This window comes from Neomonachus schauinslandi, chromosome 15 (genome assembly GCF_002201575.2).
Source record: "Neomonachus schauinslandi chromosome 15, ASM220157v2, whole genome shotgun sequence".
In the NCBI taxonomy this organism is placed as follows: domain Eukaryota; kingdom Metazoa; phylum Chordata; class Mammalia; order Carnivora; family Phocidae; genus Neomonachus; species Neomonachus schauinslandi.
In genome coordinates, this window is record NC_058417.1 from 58,248,195 (window position 1) to 58,261,994 (window position 13,800).

The 13,800-nt window shown below is 64.7% G+C and overlaps 1 protein-coding gene across 8 annotated transcripts in view; it reads left to right on the plus strand.

Moving 5' to 3' along the window:
- Nucleotides 1–13,800, plus strand: part of BAIAP2 (BAR/IMD domain containing adaptor protein 2) — a 66,606-nt gene that overhangs the window by 44,593 nt on the left and 8,213 nt on the right. For 6 of the 8 annotated variants that reach the window (XM_021680925.1, XM_021680927.2, XM_021680928.1 and 3 more), the window contains exons 7-12: nucleotides 8,218–8,370; nucleotides 10,523–10,747; nucleotides 10,900–11,101; nucleotides 11,615–11,816; nucleotides 12,722–12,790; nucleotides 13,321–13,483. In XM_021680925.1, the coding sequence (XP_021536600.1) occupies nucleotides 8,218–8,370; nucleotides 10,523–10,747; nucleotides 10,900–11,101; nucleotides 11,615–11,816; nucleotides 12,722–12,790; nucleotides 13,321–13,483 (1,014 nt within the window). Of the gene's footprint in view, nucleotides 1–8,217; nucleotides 8,371–10,522; nucleotides 10,748–10,899; nucleotides 11,102–11,384; nucleotides 11,388–11,614; nucleotides 11,817–12,721; nucleotides 12,791–13,320; nucleotides 13,484–13,800 lie in introns of all 8 variants that reach the window. The other 2 variants (XM_044921808.1, XM_021680929.1) reach the window with 2 other exon arrangements.

Here is a 13,800-nt window from a genome sequence, read left to right on the forward strand (position 1 = left end):
CCCCCCCCCCCCGGGCTGTCGGATCTCGATTGCACCCCTGGCTTTGTCCCTTACAAGGGGTGTGGTCGTGCAGCCTGCCTGCCCATTTACGAGGTGGGGTCCTTCCCTCCTCCCCTGCTGACGCTGACCTAGTGGGATTCCCCTTCCTCTTTCATGCACCTGTTCAGAACCTTCTCCTCTGGCCACCTTTTGGCCTTCTGCTTCTCCAGATTTCTCTTCCTTCTCTGTTGGATCCAAAACTATCCAAGGGTTTTATTGTGATTTCCCCAAGTCACTGAGCTCCTTCCAGGGAGGGCTGGGTCCCGTGTGGTGCCCAGCCCGGGGTGGCCGCACAGTGACATCCAGGATGTGCCCGGTGATTTCCGTTTCCTTTCTTGAGCGTGGAGGCAAAAGGACTGTTGAACCACCATGTGGAACTCCGAGGAGCCGGGCCAGGACATCCTCAGAGCCCCACGCCCGGGTCTGTGCTGGGTCAGATGGGCTCCCCGGTGCGCTCCAAGCTGGCGGGAGGCCCACCAGCCACCTGGCCGGGGCGGTTGATTCTCTTGTGTTTTGGGGTTTTTTAAGGTTGGTTTTTTTTTAAGATTTTATTTGAGAAAGAATGAGAGAGAGAGCGCGCACAGGAGGGGGGAGGGCCAGAGGGAGAAGCAGACTCCCCGCCGAGCAGGGAGCCCGATGCGGGGCTCGATCCCGGGACCCCGGGGTCATGACCGGAGCTGAAGGCAGACGCTAAACCGACCGAGCCACCCAGGCGCCCCCGGGATGGATGTTTCTGACCCGCCCGGTGGCCTTGCTGAGATGCCTGCCTGCCTGGGTGCCTGTGGGCCCTTTGGCACGTGGGGCTGTCCATGCTGGTGGCTGCAGGCCTTGCCAAGCCGGCCAGGAGGCAGGGTCTGACTTCTGTTAGGAGGTGCAGCTGCCGGCCTGGGAGGGCCACAGGGGCCTTTTGGAGTGATCAGCCTCCTTCCACATCCTGCTCCCTGGGATGGTGGTTTTTGCCCTAGAGCTGAGGTCCTGTTGGAGACCCTTCCGTGAGGAAGAGTGAGGCCCTCCTCTTGCTATCTCCTTCTCAGTTTTCTGGAGCACCTGGCCCCAGCTCTACCACAGTCCTGCGGGCTGTCCCCGTGGCCACATGTACCATGTGCTCCGAGCTCTTCACTCCTGTGTGTCTCCCTGCACAATTCGCAGGGGCTTGAGCACTGTCCCCAACCCTGAGGAAGAGCTGGGAGAGGCAGATGGGCCCACATGGTGTTACAGGGGCAGGAGGTGGGATTCTGACCTGTGTGGGCTCCTGGGGCCGTACCCTTGGGCTGAGAGGAAGAGAGTAATGACCCCAGGGAAGGGGAGTGACCTGGGCTCCAAACACAGCTGCTAGCCTTTCCCGGCTCAACTCCTGGGGGCTCTCCTCTCCACAAGGCCCCTCACTGGGGGCGGGGGAGGGGGGCCTGGGCCATATGCTGCCTGGTGGGCTGTGTGTGCAGGTGGAAGCAGGTCCCACAGTCCGTGACTCATACGGGGGCCCCTCCCGGGGGTCCTCAAGCTGCACCAAAGCCTCTGCCCTGATGGGCCCCTCCTGGCAGAGCAGGTGGCGGGCGGCATGCCCAGACTGCCCGAGCCTGGGCGACTGGCTTTCTCACGGGTGGACGCTATGGCCAGGAGGCTCCGGCATGTGGTTTCAAGCATGGGTTTGCTTAGTGCCATGGAGAGGTGGGTGGTCTTTCATGAGACTCGATTGCTGGGATCCCCTGTGTGTCTCCTAGAGCCCCCAGCCCACATGTGCTCCCTCCCAGACTTGAGCTTTATGTGTGCAGAACACTTGCTGGGGAGAGTGGTGAGGCTACCCGCCGGGCAGGGGCCAACCCTCAGAGCTCCTCGGACAGCTCTGTGCCTCCCAGAGAGGCCGACTGGTCAAGGGCGCCCACACATCTTGTCCTCCCCCAAGGCCTCTGAACTGTGTGGCCAGTGGCCAGGCGGTGCCAGGGCAGGGGGCCTGCCCATGGAGTGGAGCTGTTTAGGGTGGAGGAAGGTAAAGTTGATCAGACCTACCCCAGAAAGAGCAGAAGACCGAGAGTGTCCGTCAGTCCATCAGCGGTGGGCTCCCTGTGAATGGGACTGGGTCAGAGCTGGCCATTTTCAAGAACTGCCGGTAATTGAAACTGTGTTTTGGGATTTCCATGAAGAGAACTGATTTTGATTATAGGTCAGGGAACAGGCACTCAGAGGCATTTGGGGCGCTAACTAGGACAAGGGTTGCGTCTGGAAGTAGGGAAGGCACCACGTGCTGTCCCCACGGCCGAGGCCGCTCCCCAGACCTCCAGCTCCACACCCACGGCAGTGCCCGTCTGTGTGGAGGGCGCCGTAGGGCACGTGGTCGGTGGAGGACATGCTGTGTGTCTGGCGGGGTGGCAGGCCTGGTTTGGTGATCCTGTCCCTTTGGCCCTCGGCATGTCCACTGGGCCTGTGTCCCCTTCCCCAGGCACGTGGTGTGAGCAGTTCCACTGTGGCCTTTGTCAGGGTTCTCAAAACTTCTGGGTGATTCTGAAGGGCAGCCAGTCCCACAGGGCAGCTCATGGTCTCAGGGCTTCTGAGTGGCTGGTATGGAAGTGGCAGATCCTGTAGGGCCCGGGTGACAGTGTCCCCTGTTTTTATTTCATTTGTCCCCAGCCCTGGTCTAGCTCTGACTAGAATAGGACTGAGCACAGACAGTAGACCTCACCCTTCAAGGGGGTCCTGACTGATAGAAAATCGGGGGTGAGGTGGGCTGGGGTCACGGGGAAGCAGTGTGTCCCTCCCAAACTGAATGCGGGCTCCATACGCTGAGAGAGGGGCTGCCGATACCCCAAGTGTTTCAAGGCCCCAGAGGCAGAGGGGTGGAGCCCGGCCCGGGGTTACCCGGGTGTGGGCCCAACCTACTTGCCCGAGCACAGTGGGCCGCGGCCGTCTGGGGTTCTCAGGCAACCTGGCCCTTGGAGCCCCTGATCCGGGCAGGGTCTGGCTGTTGGGAAGAGCAGCGGGTGCTGGGGGCCGGGGTTGCCGGGGTGCTCGGAGGTGCAGGGGGCGTCCGGCCAGGCCCAGGTCCCTCTTCCGTTCCCTCCTCCCAGGCCACGCAGCCCCGGCTGGCTGGTTGTGCTGGAGGAGAGCGGTCCAGCGGGTTCCTGAGCCTCCTCAGAGGCCGTGGGGCAGGCCTCCCCGTGGCGGCAGTGGGCTCTCCTTGGGGCCTTCAGTCACTTTGCTTCCCCTCCCTGGGCTCGTGTGTTCCAGAAAGCACACGCATCCAGATCCCCAGTCTGAGAAAGGGGGAAATTCGTTTTAAAGGGATGTGTAATTAACAAAACAAAAACAAAATAACCATAATTTAGATTTTCAAAAAAGGTCATGGCAGAGGCTGGTTCTGTTAATGTGTGGAGTTTGATACGGTGCTGGTCGTTCGAGCCCTTTAGGTGCCTCCTGTTCTTGTTGTTTAAAAAGCTCTTCTACCCCGAAGGCGGTCTGTGGACAAGTCCACCGGGTGTGAGAAACTAGAGTCCACGGCGCCCTCCCGGAGCCTGTGTGTCCAGAGGTGGCATCAGGGGGCACGGCGTTCCCGGGGCGGCTGGGGGAGGACGACGCTCTCCCCCTTCGAGCCCGTCGGGCCACTTGGGCCGTCTTGGCTCCCACTTCTCCGGATGGAGCTGTGCATGGGCTGCGGTCTCGGCGCCGACTTGCACGGCCCGTGAGTGACTTGGGGCATCTTGGGGCGTCAGAGAGGCAGGAGTCGGGGGGCGATGTCGGGCGCACTCTCCTCGTCGTCTCACACCCAGGGCTGGCTGCGGGAAAATGTGAAAAAGCAGCCCTTGGTTTTAGTAATTTGTTGTAGTAATTTAATAGTTTTTAAATAATGTATCTTATTCAAAGACACCTAGAGCGTTGCTTTGACCCGTGATCACCGTGAAAACATTAGTGAGACATGTCATGTTCTTTTCTGTTAAGTGTACAAAATCAGCTGTGGATTTTGAACTGCAGAACCTCCATGGCCACGGGAGGCAAGGGCGGCCGTGTGGGGCCGTGTGGGGCTGTGCCAGCGTGGGTGGTGTGGTTCAGCCCCTCCGCTTACCAGAGGACCCGAGACCCAGAGGCCTTTGCAGCTCAGCAGGGATCACCTGGCAAAGCGGGTGCTAAAACCCAGCCTCTGATTTCCTCCAGGCCCAAGGGGCAGAGCTCCCCCCAGCCCTGGGTGGTGTGGGTCTTTGAGGGCTGGCATGCTCCCTGGCAGCCACCCACCCAGGGCCTTGGCTCAGGTTTGTGGAGACCCATCCCCTTGGGTCTTGGGGACATGCTGATCTGTGGGCCTTAAGCCTTTGTCAGAGCATCTGGCCCACTAGTGAGGACCTAAGCAGCCCCCCGCTCTTTTCCTGGGCCTCTGGGCACATGGGACAGTTGGCGTGGAAGGGTCCTCGGGCAGGGCGTCTGCAGTTGGGGTCTGCTGGTCATAGACCCCCTTGCCGATCTAATGACAGCTCTGGGCCCTTTTGCAAGAAAATGGGAACCCCAGGGCTCAAGGAGCTGAACGGCCAGCCCTCCCACCACATGCCTGTGGGCAAGATGGGACAGTGGCTCCAGCCCTGTGTCTTGCTCAGGCCTCTCAGATTTAAATGAAATTTTAAGGGTTCTCCAATCCACTGAACTGCTGCCGTGGCCCCCCACCACGTCCATGGCGCCCCCCGCCACGCCCGCGTCCCCGGAGATGGAGGCTGGCTGAGGCTTCATCCGCTGAGCGGTGGCGGCATTCCTGTTCTGTGCCTGGTGCGGAGTCCGTCCCACCAGGGAGGGGACACGGGCCTGGTCAGCAGGTAGCCAGTCACCGGACGCGACGTGGGTGTCAGATTTTTGCCGTCCTTTCCTGAGAATCGCAGCCCGTGGGGGTTCCTTCGTTGTCTCCTGGGAATAATCGTTCCCAGCAGTGACAGCTGAGGGTCAAGAATTACGCTCTCATTCATGAGCTGCGGGGACCTGAAGGGGCAGCACCGGGTTCTTGAGAAACGTGGGAACGCCCCGCCGGGGCCATATCAGACGAGGGAAAGCAGAGTGCTCGTTTGTTCTTGGACGCCCCTCCCCACTCTGAGTCACCGCTTGCCTCGGAGAGGAGACATATGTTCTGATCACTTTTGTCTTCTCGGATTACAGGGCTGTTCAGCCCAGGGTGACTAAGTGGGAGCATTCTGGGGTCTTAAATGCTCTCAGCTGGGTGTTTCTATAGCGTGGTCACCATAGCACCACTGAGCCGGGAGCAGGAAAGGCAGCGGAGGGTGGGAGTGTGGAGCCAGCCACAGCGCCCCCCCCCCGCCCGCCCGTCTGCAGCAGGGACAGGCTCGGGGCCATTTCCAGCAGCTCAGTCATGGGAGGTGCAGAGCCAGGCGGTGTTCCGTCCTCTGCACTTTTCCGGAGAGCTCCAGCACTCCTCCACGTCTGGGGTGTGGGTGTCCTTGCCCACAGAGCAAGCCAGCGTGGCCCGGGCCCTGTGGGTGGGGCGTCCTCCACTCCCCGTCCCCCTCGAGGGGTGAAGTTCCTCAGTTGGTCCACGTTTCCAGGATCTGCCCAGTGAAGTTGTGGTCTCTCTCCGCAAGGAGCTGCATCCAGGAAAAGGAGGTCAGGAAAGCCGGCTGTCATTCCTCCACAGAAGTGGCAGCCCCGTGTCCCAGCTGGTGAGGGCAGTGCCCAGGCTGGGGTGCTCGGGGCAGCTGGATGGCCCAGGGGCCCGTGGTGGAAGCTGTCCGCTGCCCCCGGTCCTCACGCCCTACCCAGGGCCGGCTGCCCCAGGGCGTAGCTCAGAAGGCTCTCCCGCCTGCTCCCCAGGAGGCGTGGTCCCCGGGGGGTCGGGGTGCCCCCCCAGCTCCTGCCAGGGCCCTGCTCTCCACCTCAGTCCCGTTCCCCCCGAGACCTGCACTGCTCCCAGCCGTTCTCGGAGCTTGTTTGAATAAATGGAAATCTTAAAAATAAAACACCCCCCCCCCCCCCCCCCCCCCCCCCCCCCGCCCCGGCACGGGAGGCTGGCAGACCCTGCTAATGAGGCCAGCGCCCTGCCCCACACGGGCCCAGCGCTGCTTTCTCTCCACTCCTGGGAGCGGGGAGCACTGCTGCGAAAGACATACCACAGCCTAAAAACCCAGAAACCACGTGCGGGTCGGACAGCGGGGCTGGCTCGGGGGCTGTGCGTGCTCAGGGTGAGCAGACCCAGGGGGCCCCGCGTCCCGGTTTCCACCCTGTCCCATGCTAACCGTTCACAGTGGCCCCGCTAGGTGACAGTTGGTGTGGAGGCCAGCACTCTGGGCCAACTTCCATCTCTGTGCGTTGGCTCTCGCCCAGGCTTGCGGTCTCCGCATGCCTGGCCCACCCCCAGCCCGCCTCCGTCCCGGGCCTGGCCACTGCTGAGAGGGTGGGGATGCTAGAGCAGCCCCCAGGGACAGGGGGAGAGGGTGGATTTGGAGTCTCCCTGGGGGCTTAAACCCTCATCTTCTGGAACCTTGCAGGAACTTCTCCTTAGGGGGCTCTCGCGCACCGAGCTGAGCCGAGGAAGGCGCGCTTGCTGTGGGCCGCGTGTCCCTGACAGGCCCCTGGGGAAGGGTGGGATGGTCGTGGATCAGAGCACATCAGCACTGGGGCCCTGGGGGTGTGCGTGCCCCTTCCAGGCCCTTCCATCCAGAGGGTGCTCTGTCCTGGGCCTCTGTGCTCTGCTGTCCTCCCAGGCGCCTCGTGGGGCTTGTGGGAGGGGGTGTGGGTGTGAACGGCCCCCTTGGCAGCCCCCCTCTTCCACGGCCACTGCTGGATTCCTCCCCGTGAAGCTCAGCCTTGCCCACTGTGGCCCCCCCCCGCCCCCAGGGGCACCGCCCGGCTCCAGGCGTGCTCACCCACTTCCTGGAGTAGCTATAGGGCGGGGGAACCGTGCGGGGCGGGGGAGGCAGGGCTGAGGGAGCAGAGCAGAGAGCCCGCCAGGGGGGCCTCTTACTTGTGCCCAGACCTCTCTCCCAGGCTGGTGGGGCTTGCTCCCCAAGAGCCATCCTGGGTCCCCTCAGGCACACCGGCGGCGGAGCCCGCGGCTGCCCGCGAGGCCCAGGGCCTGCTCCTTGAGGCTGTGGCCTCGGTGTGGCTGCCGGCAGTGGGCGGGCTATTTGGAGCCCCTTTTAAGCTGCTGTCTCCAAGGGGGGCAGTGGAGCTCAGGGTGGTGAGGTGGGTGGTGTGCAGAGGCAGAGGGAGGGGGCCCTGAGTTTTGGTGGCAGGGCTGGGCAGGCCTGGCCTTGGAGTACTGTGGCTACTTCACGCTGGCTGAGCCCACGCGCTGGTGGCCAGTTGGGGACAAGCCACACCCACAGGCTGGTCCTTGGCCCTCCAGCTGAGCGCTGCCGGGCAGGGAGGCAGCAGGAACAGCCTGTTCTGCGCGCCTCCTCCTGGCGCCCACCTCCACTCAGCACCGCCCACCCACGCTGAGTCAGAGCCGGTGCGGGAGGTGCCCCTCGGGGCAGGGAAGACCCCAAGGCCACAAAGACCAGCCCCGGCAGCAGTGCCTCCCTGCGTGGACAGTGGCCCCAGGTGTGGAGGGAAGCAGCCGCAAGGGGCTCCCTTCAGAAACGGCCAGGACCCCGCAGACCCCATCACACACACACTGACGGGGCTCTGCAGAGCCCCGCACTGTGTGTCCTGCCTCCCCGTGATGGCTGCCTACAGTCTTGAGGGTGCTTTGTTACCAAAAGTTTCCAGCCTGCAGAATCAGAATGTTCCAGCGTGCCCCAGCATCAAGCAGTGTCTCCTGCATTCTCTGCCCACCCCCGCAGGATTTGGGTGTGAATTAGTCATTCTCAAACACATCGTGCCGGGCGAGCTTTCCTGGTCCACCAGCAGGGTGGTTTCAGATGCCTGGAATCAGGATCCACGGGAGGTGCCACGATGCCGCCAGGCCTCATAATCTGCCAGCATGGTCCACACGTGTGTGGCTGCTGGGGCAAGAGGGGGCAGGGGTCGGGGGACACGAGCTCCCAGGGGGACAGTGGCCCAGTGGGGCATGGGGTTGCCCTGCTGTCACTCTGCCCGTGCCCTCTTGGCCCAAGTGGGTCGTCACCAGGCCCCACCCGTGGGCCGGCCGGACATGCGCTCCGCCCCTCGTGGGGCTGCCCAGAGCTGGGCGGGATCCCGTGTTGCCCTGTCAGCAGCTCGTGTGTGTCCCCCACGCTCTCCCCCGCCCCCCAGTACATCGACGCAATCAGCAACAAGCAGGGCGAGCTGGAGAACTACGTGTCGGACGGCTACAAGACGGCCCTGACCGAGGAGAGGAGGAGGTTCTGCTTCCTGGTGGAGAAGCAGTGCGCCGTGGCCAAGAACTCCGCCGCCTACCACTCCAAGGTGAGGTCTGCTGGCCGTGGGCCCTCGTGTCCCTGGTGGCCATCGGGGGCGTGTCCACTGTTGAGCTGTGTTGAAAGGAACACCATGCATTTCAGATTCCCCCGGGGACAGCATTCTAGTAGGAGAGTCACCGGGCCAGACGCTGCAGACGTCTCGGAGACTTCGGTTAGAAATTGTTAGCGCTGTTTTGAGGACAGTGGCAGGAGGCTGGCTCCTCGGGGAGGGCTGCAGTGCCAGGGAGCCCCTCGTAGAGGGTCTGGAGGAGCCCCTGTTCAGAGTCCATAGTCGGGAGCTGGGGAGGGAGCAGATCTGTCTGCTGGAACGTTCCAGAACATTCCAAGAGCTCAGCAGATCCTTTTTCCATAAAGGGGTCTGCGGATCAGCGGGGTAAGTGCACGTTCACACACGTGTGCTTGATGGGGGACATGCTCTGCAGTCCCCACGGTCTGGGCTGCGTAGGAGAGAGACGCCTTCCCTCCGCAGAGCGGCTCTGCCTCCCGGGCCTGCCTGAGGGCCCGCTCCCAGGTGCGAGGCAAGGACAGGGAAGGACCTGCGTCCCCTGTGGGAGCAGCCGCCGGGGAGCCACCGTGGAAGCAGCTGTGAGCTGCGGAGCGGGGGCGGCCGCACGGCCTGCACAGTTCCCGGCAGCGCTGCTGTGGGCGGTGGCGCCCTCTGGCGGCAGCTGGGCCCTACGGCAGGTCACAGGGAGGCTGCGGGCTCCTTGGTGTGGCAGGCGGCAGAGAGGGCAGGAAAGCCATTGTCACTGCGAGAGGTGAGAGCTGACCTCCCAGGGAGCTGGATGCAGCCCTCCCAGGCGGATCTAGAGAGGCCCAGGGCAGGCCCCCCCCCCCCAGGCTCTTCCCTGCAGCAGGCCCCAGGCATCTCCCCAGCAGGTGGGTCCTAGCCCCAGCGACGCGGTTCATCACCAGGTGGGAGCCCTAGGTTGGCCGGTCAGCCCAGCTGTGGAGCCCTTCCGAGAGCCACACCCTGACCCTGCAGGTACCCCCGTGTGGTGCTGGATCCTTGTGGCCTTGTCACCACCACCCAGACCTATCAACCAGTTATCTCAGCCAGGGTCCAGGTTAACATTTTGGGTTTGGGCCGTAGCACGCAGAAGCAGCCCCAGATGTGTGGAGGAGCAGATACAGCTGTGTTCCGATCAAACTTCGTTTACAAAACAGGCGGCCGGCGCCCAGGCCACGGTCTGCTGGCCCCTGGTCTCACCCAGCTCACAGTGGAGGGTGTGGCCTGCTCACAGGGCCTTTTTCTAGCCTCTTCCACGTCTCCCACACAGATGCCCCCTCCGTGCCCAGACACAGGTCAGAGTGGGGAGAGGCAGTGAGGGCCGGACAGCCCCTTCGGAGGTCTCAGGGACAGTGATTGCCCCGAGCTAGGGAGCACTCCACCCAGGGGAGCTCCAGGCTCTGCAGTGGCACACGGGTGACTGCGTCTGCTACAGGTCAGGTAGACACTTTGGCCAAACAGGAGGGAGGGCACAGCTGCCCCCAAGCCCTGGACAGGCCCATGAGGTGGGCGCCAGACCCCAGCTGGGCTGCAGGGAACCTCAGGCTGGCGCCCCACTCGGCTGTCCCTCGTTCTGGGATTCCTCGCCAGACCCGTGGCTTCGTCATGTTTTGTTAGGCCCCGTGCTCGTCCAGCTCGCTGCGCCCTGGGCACGCCCTGGTGCACACTGGAGGGACAGCTGGGCTCTCGGGCCCCTGCGTTGGGGGCGGGGGCAGTTGTCACCTCGCATCTATCCGGTACCGCATGATGGGGTCTCGCCTTCCTGCACCCGTAGCTGGGCCTGACCGCGGCTCGGGACCCCAGAATGACGCTCTCCCCAGGACCTCATGGTTGCCCATGGAGCCTCTGTCCCTTTTTCCTTTTTTGGCGGCCCCCGACCAGGTTAGACCTTCATTTTTGTCTCAGCCCGGCTGGCCCCATGACTGCGTGGCTTACGGCAACAGCCCGCCTCTTTCCCAGGCTGGGGGTCAGGGACCCCCGGGGCCGCATCTGGCTGAGTCATCACCTGGTGTGGCGCAGCCGTGAGCCTGAGGCAGGTGTGCCCCTCCTGAGTGGGGGCGTGTGTCTGGGGCCGGGCCCCGCTGCGTGCCCGGCCTGGTCCTGCCATGTCCTGCTTCCTCTGCTTCAGGGCAAGGAGCTGCTGGCACAGAAATTGCCGCTGTGGCAACAGGCCTGCGCCGACCCCAACAAGATCCCGGACCGTGCGGCGCAGCTGATGCAGCAGATGGCCGGGAGCAACGGCTCCGTCCTCCCCAGCACCCTGTCGGCCTCCAAGTCCAGCCTGGTCATCTCAGACCCTATCCCAGGGGCCAAACCCCTGCCGGTGCCGCCCGAGCTGGCCCCGTTTGTGGGGGTGAGTCCGCGGCCTCCAGCAAGCTTTATGGGTGTGGAAGGATGGCCCCCACGCTTGCACCGGGGTGGCCGGGTGAGGGGTTCCCACGCCGGCCTCACCTGACCAGGCTCGCCCGCGACGCCACCCCCCCATCCCCCGCCTCTTCTCCACAGCGGCTGTCTGCCCAGGAGAGCACGCCCGTCATGAATGGCGTCTCGGGCCCAGATGGTGAGGACTACAGCCCCTGGGCCGACCGCAAGGCCGCCCAGCCCAAGGCCTCGTCTCCTCCACAGTCCCAGAGCAAGCTGAGCGACTCCTACTCCAACACGCTCCCCGTGCGCAAGAGCGTGGCCCCGAAGAACAGCTATGCGGCCAGTAAGGGCTCGGACGTGCCCCCAGCCCCCAGCCGTCACGCCATACCCGAGGGGAGGTGGGGGAGGCCTCCCTCAGAGCCCCGAGCGTGCGCGTGCCCTGGTGCGGCCCCCTTGGGCCCCCGGTGAGATCTCTGTCCTGGAGCCTCGGGCTTTGCCTGGCTCCCCTCAAGTCGAACACGATAGGGCGGGGCTGTGCCAGGACATCTGGGCTCAGCCTGTGATGGGAGCACGCAGGCGGTGCTTGGCAGGGCTGTAAGGGACAGTGGGACAGCCCCCCCTCCCAGCCGGTGAGGGTCTGCCGATGAGCACGTGGGAAAGCTGAGGTCCAGGCCCAGCATGCCCCACAGCTGGTGAGCGGTAGGTCTGCAGCTGGATCCGCCTCTGCAGCGTCTGGGTCCTGCCCAAACGAGCGTCCCCCTCCAGGCCCGCCCGGGGCCTTCTAGCACCTTCCCGTCAGGCTGAGCCGACAGGAGGACAAGCACGTCCCCTCATTCCTACCCTGTCGTCCCGACAGCTGAGAACAAGACCCTGCCGCGCTCCAGCTCCATGGCGGCTGGCCTGGAACGCAACGGCCGCATGCGGGTGAAAGCTATCTTCTCTCACGCGGCCGGGGACAACAGCACCCTGCTGAGCTTCAAGGAGGGAGACCTCATCACCCTGCTGGTGCCTGAGGCCCGCGACGGCTGGCACTACGGGGAGAGCGAGAAGACCAAAATGTGAGCATCGCAGGCCGCCCCCCTCCCAGCCAGCTGTCGGCCCGGGCCCGGATAGCAGGCCTCCTGACCCTGCGGCCCTCAGACGACCTGGCGGCTCGCGTCCTTTCCAGACTGACTATCCCGCCGTGGGTTTTCAGTCGTCCAATCTCGGCGGCACAGACCGTCTCTCACCAGCCCATCACCCTCACCGCCCGCGTCACCCACTTGGCCCAGAGCCCCGCACGCACACGCCGCGGCCCGTCTGGCACCTACCTTCCCTGCTGTCGGGTGTGCGGCTTCCCAGTTGGCAGAGGCCAGCCGTCCACCCCAGGCCTTCTGCTGCCCAGTCTCCTCTGATCAGCCTGTGTGCTGGGCCATCGGGTCACAGGACCTGTGTCTTCACGGCTTAATTTAACCCCCGTGGCCCCAAGGTTCTGCCAGCCTCTCGTTCTCGAGCCACTGTGGGGCTGCCCTGGTCAGGAGCCGCCCCTTCCCCCGAGCACCACTGTCGTCTGGAGGTGGCTGGTGGCGAGATGGAGACTCGCGGCCCCTGCCTGCCGTAGCCAGGGACGGAGGGGCTGGACGCAGCTTGGCTCCCGCCTCCGGGCGGCCGCCATCTGGGGAGGGGGTGATGAGCGGGGAGAGGCTAGGACACATCCTTCCCAAACGGCACCCCTGCCTGCTCTCCAGACCGCTGCTCTGCTTTGTCGGTGCGGCCGGAAACCGGCCCTGGCTGCCGCGGACGCGGGAGCTCTGCCGGCGGTGCCCAGCCTCCCGTCCAGGGCCCGTGTGTGCCCAGGGTGCCGGCTGGGGTCTGCTGTTGCTCCGAGCACCTGCTTGTGTTCGCTAGAGAGACGGCTGCAGCCAGGCCGGGGAGCCGGGGGCACCTGGGCCCTGGGGCCTCTCACCTGTGCTCTCTTCTCCAGGCGGGGCTGGTTTCCCTTCTCCTACACCCGGGTTCTGGACAGCGATGGCAGCGACAGGTTGCACATGAGGTGAGCATGCTGACCCAGGCTGCTGGCCCTTCGCTCTGGAAAGGTTGCCGCGAGAACAGGGCGCTGTGGGTCTGTGAGCCGCGCCCGCTCTCTGCTCAAAGGGCTTGGCCGGGCTCTGGTCCCCTCCCGCCCGCAGTGCTGCCCCCACACCCAGCTGCGTGCTGAGGTCCTGGGGGCTGTGGGTGCGGGCCACTTTGTGAGGAAGGTCACCGGGTGCTCTATGGGGTGGGGCTTCCCTTGCCCCCTCACTGGGCCCGGGAGCACACCCTGCTGACGCCTCCCTTGGGCAGGGTGTGCGGGGCCCCAGAAGGGGCTGAGCGGCGCCGGGAGGACTGGGGTCGGGGTGGGGTGCACGGGCTTTAGGAATTTCCTGCCGCCGCACCTTCAGGCCCGGTTCCACTGGCTCGGTGAGGCTGCAGCCCCTCGTTAGGCCCTCTCGAAGGGTCTGAGGGAGGCGTGGGGAAGGTGGAGGATGGGATGGGGTCCTGGGGGCCGGGGTGGAGCCAGCCCCTAAGCCTCTGCCCCCACAGCCTGCAGCAGGGGAAAAGCAGCAGCACGGGGAACCTCCTGGACAAGGAGGAGCTAGCCCTCCCGCCCCCCGACTACGGCGCAGCCTCCCGTGCGTTCCCGGCCCAGGCAGCCGGCACCTTCAAGCAGAGGCCCTACAGTGTGGCTGTACCTGCCTTCTCCCAGGTGAGCGCCGCGGGAGGGGCCCCAGAAGCGGCTCTGCTGAAGGCCAAGGCGGTCCCGCTGCCTGGCCTTCCCTCCGGTTGGGGCATCGGTGGCCTTCAGGCCTCCCCCCCTCGCAGGGGGCCTGGGCGTCAGGGAGGACTTCGTGTCCAGGAGCCCCCTCCCTGAGGCTCTTGGGCTCCGGCAGTCACGGTGCGAGCGTGGACATGAGCACTTGCGTTCGAGTCCCGGGATGTGGCCAGAGGCTTCTTGGTAGTGTGTCTCTGGGCCTCGGGAGGCAGGGCTAGGCACTCATGCCCAGGTCACCCAGTACCAAGTGG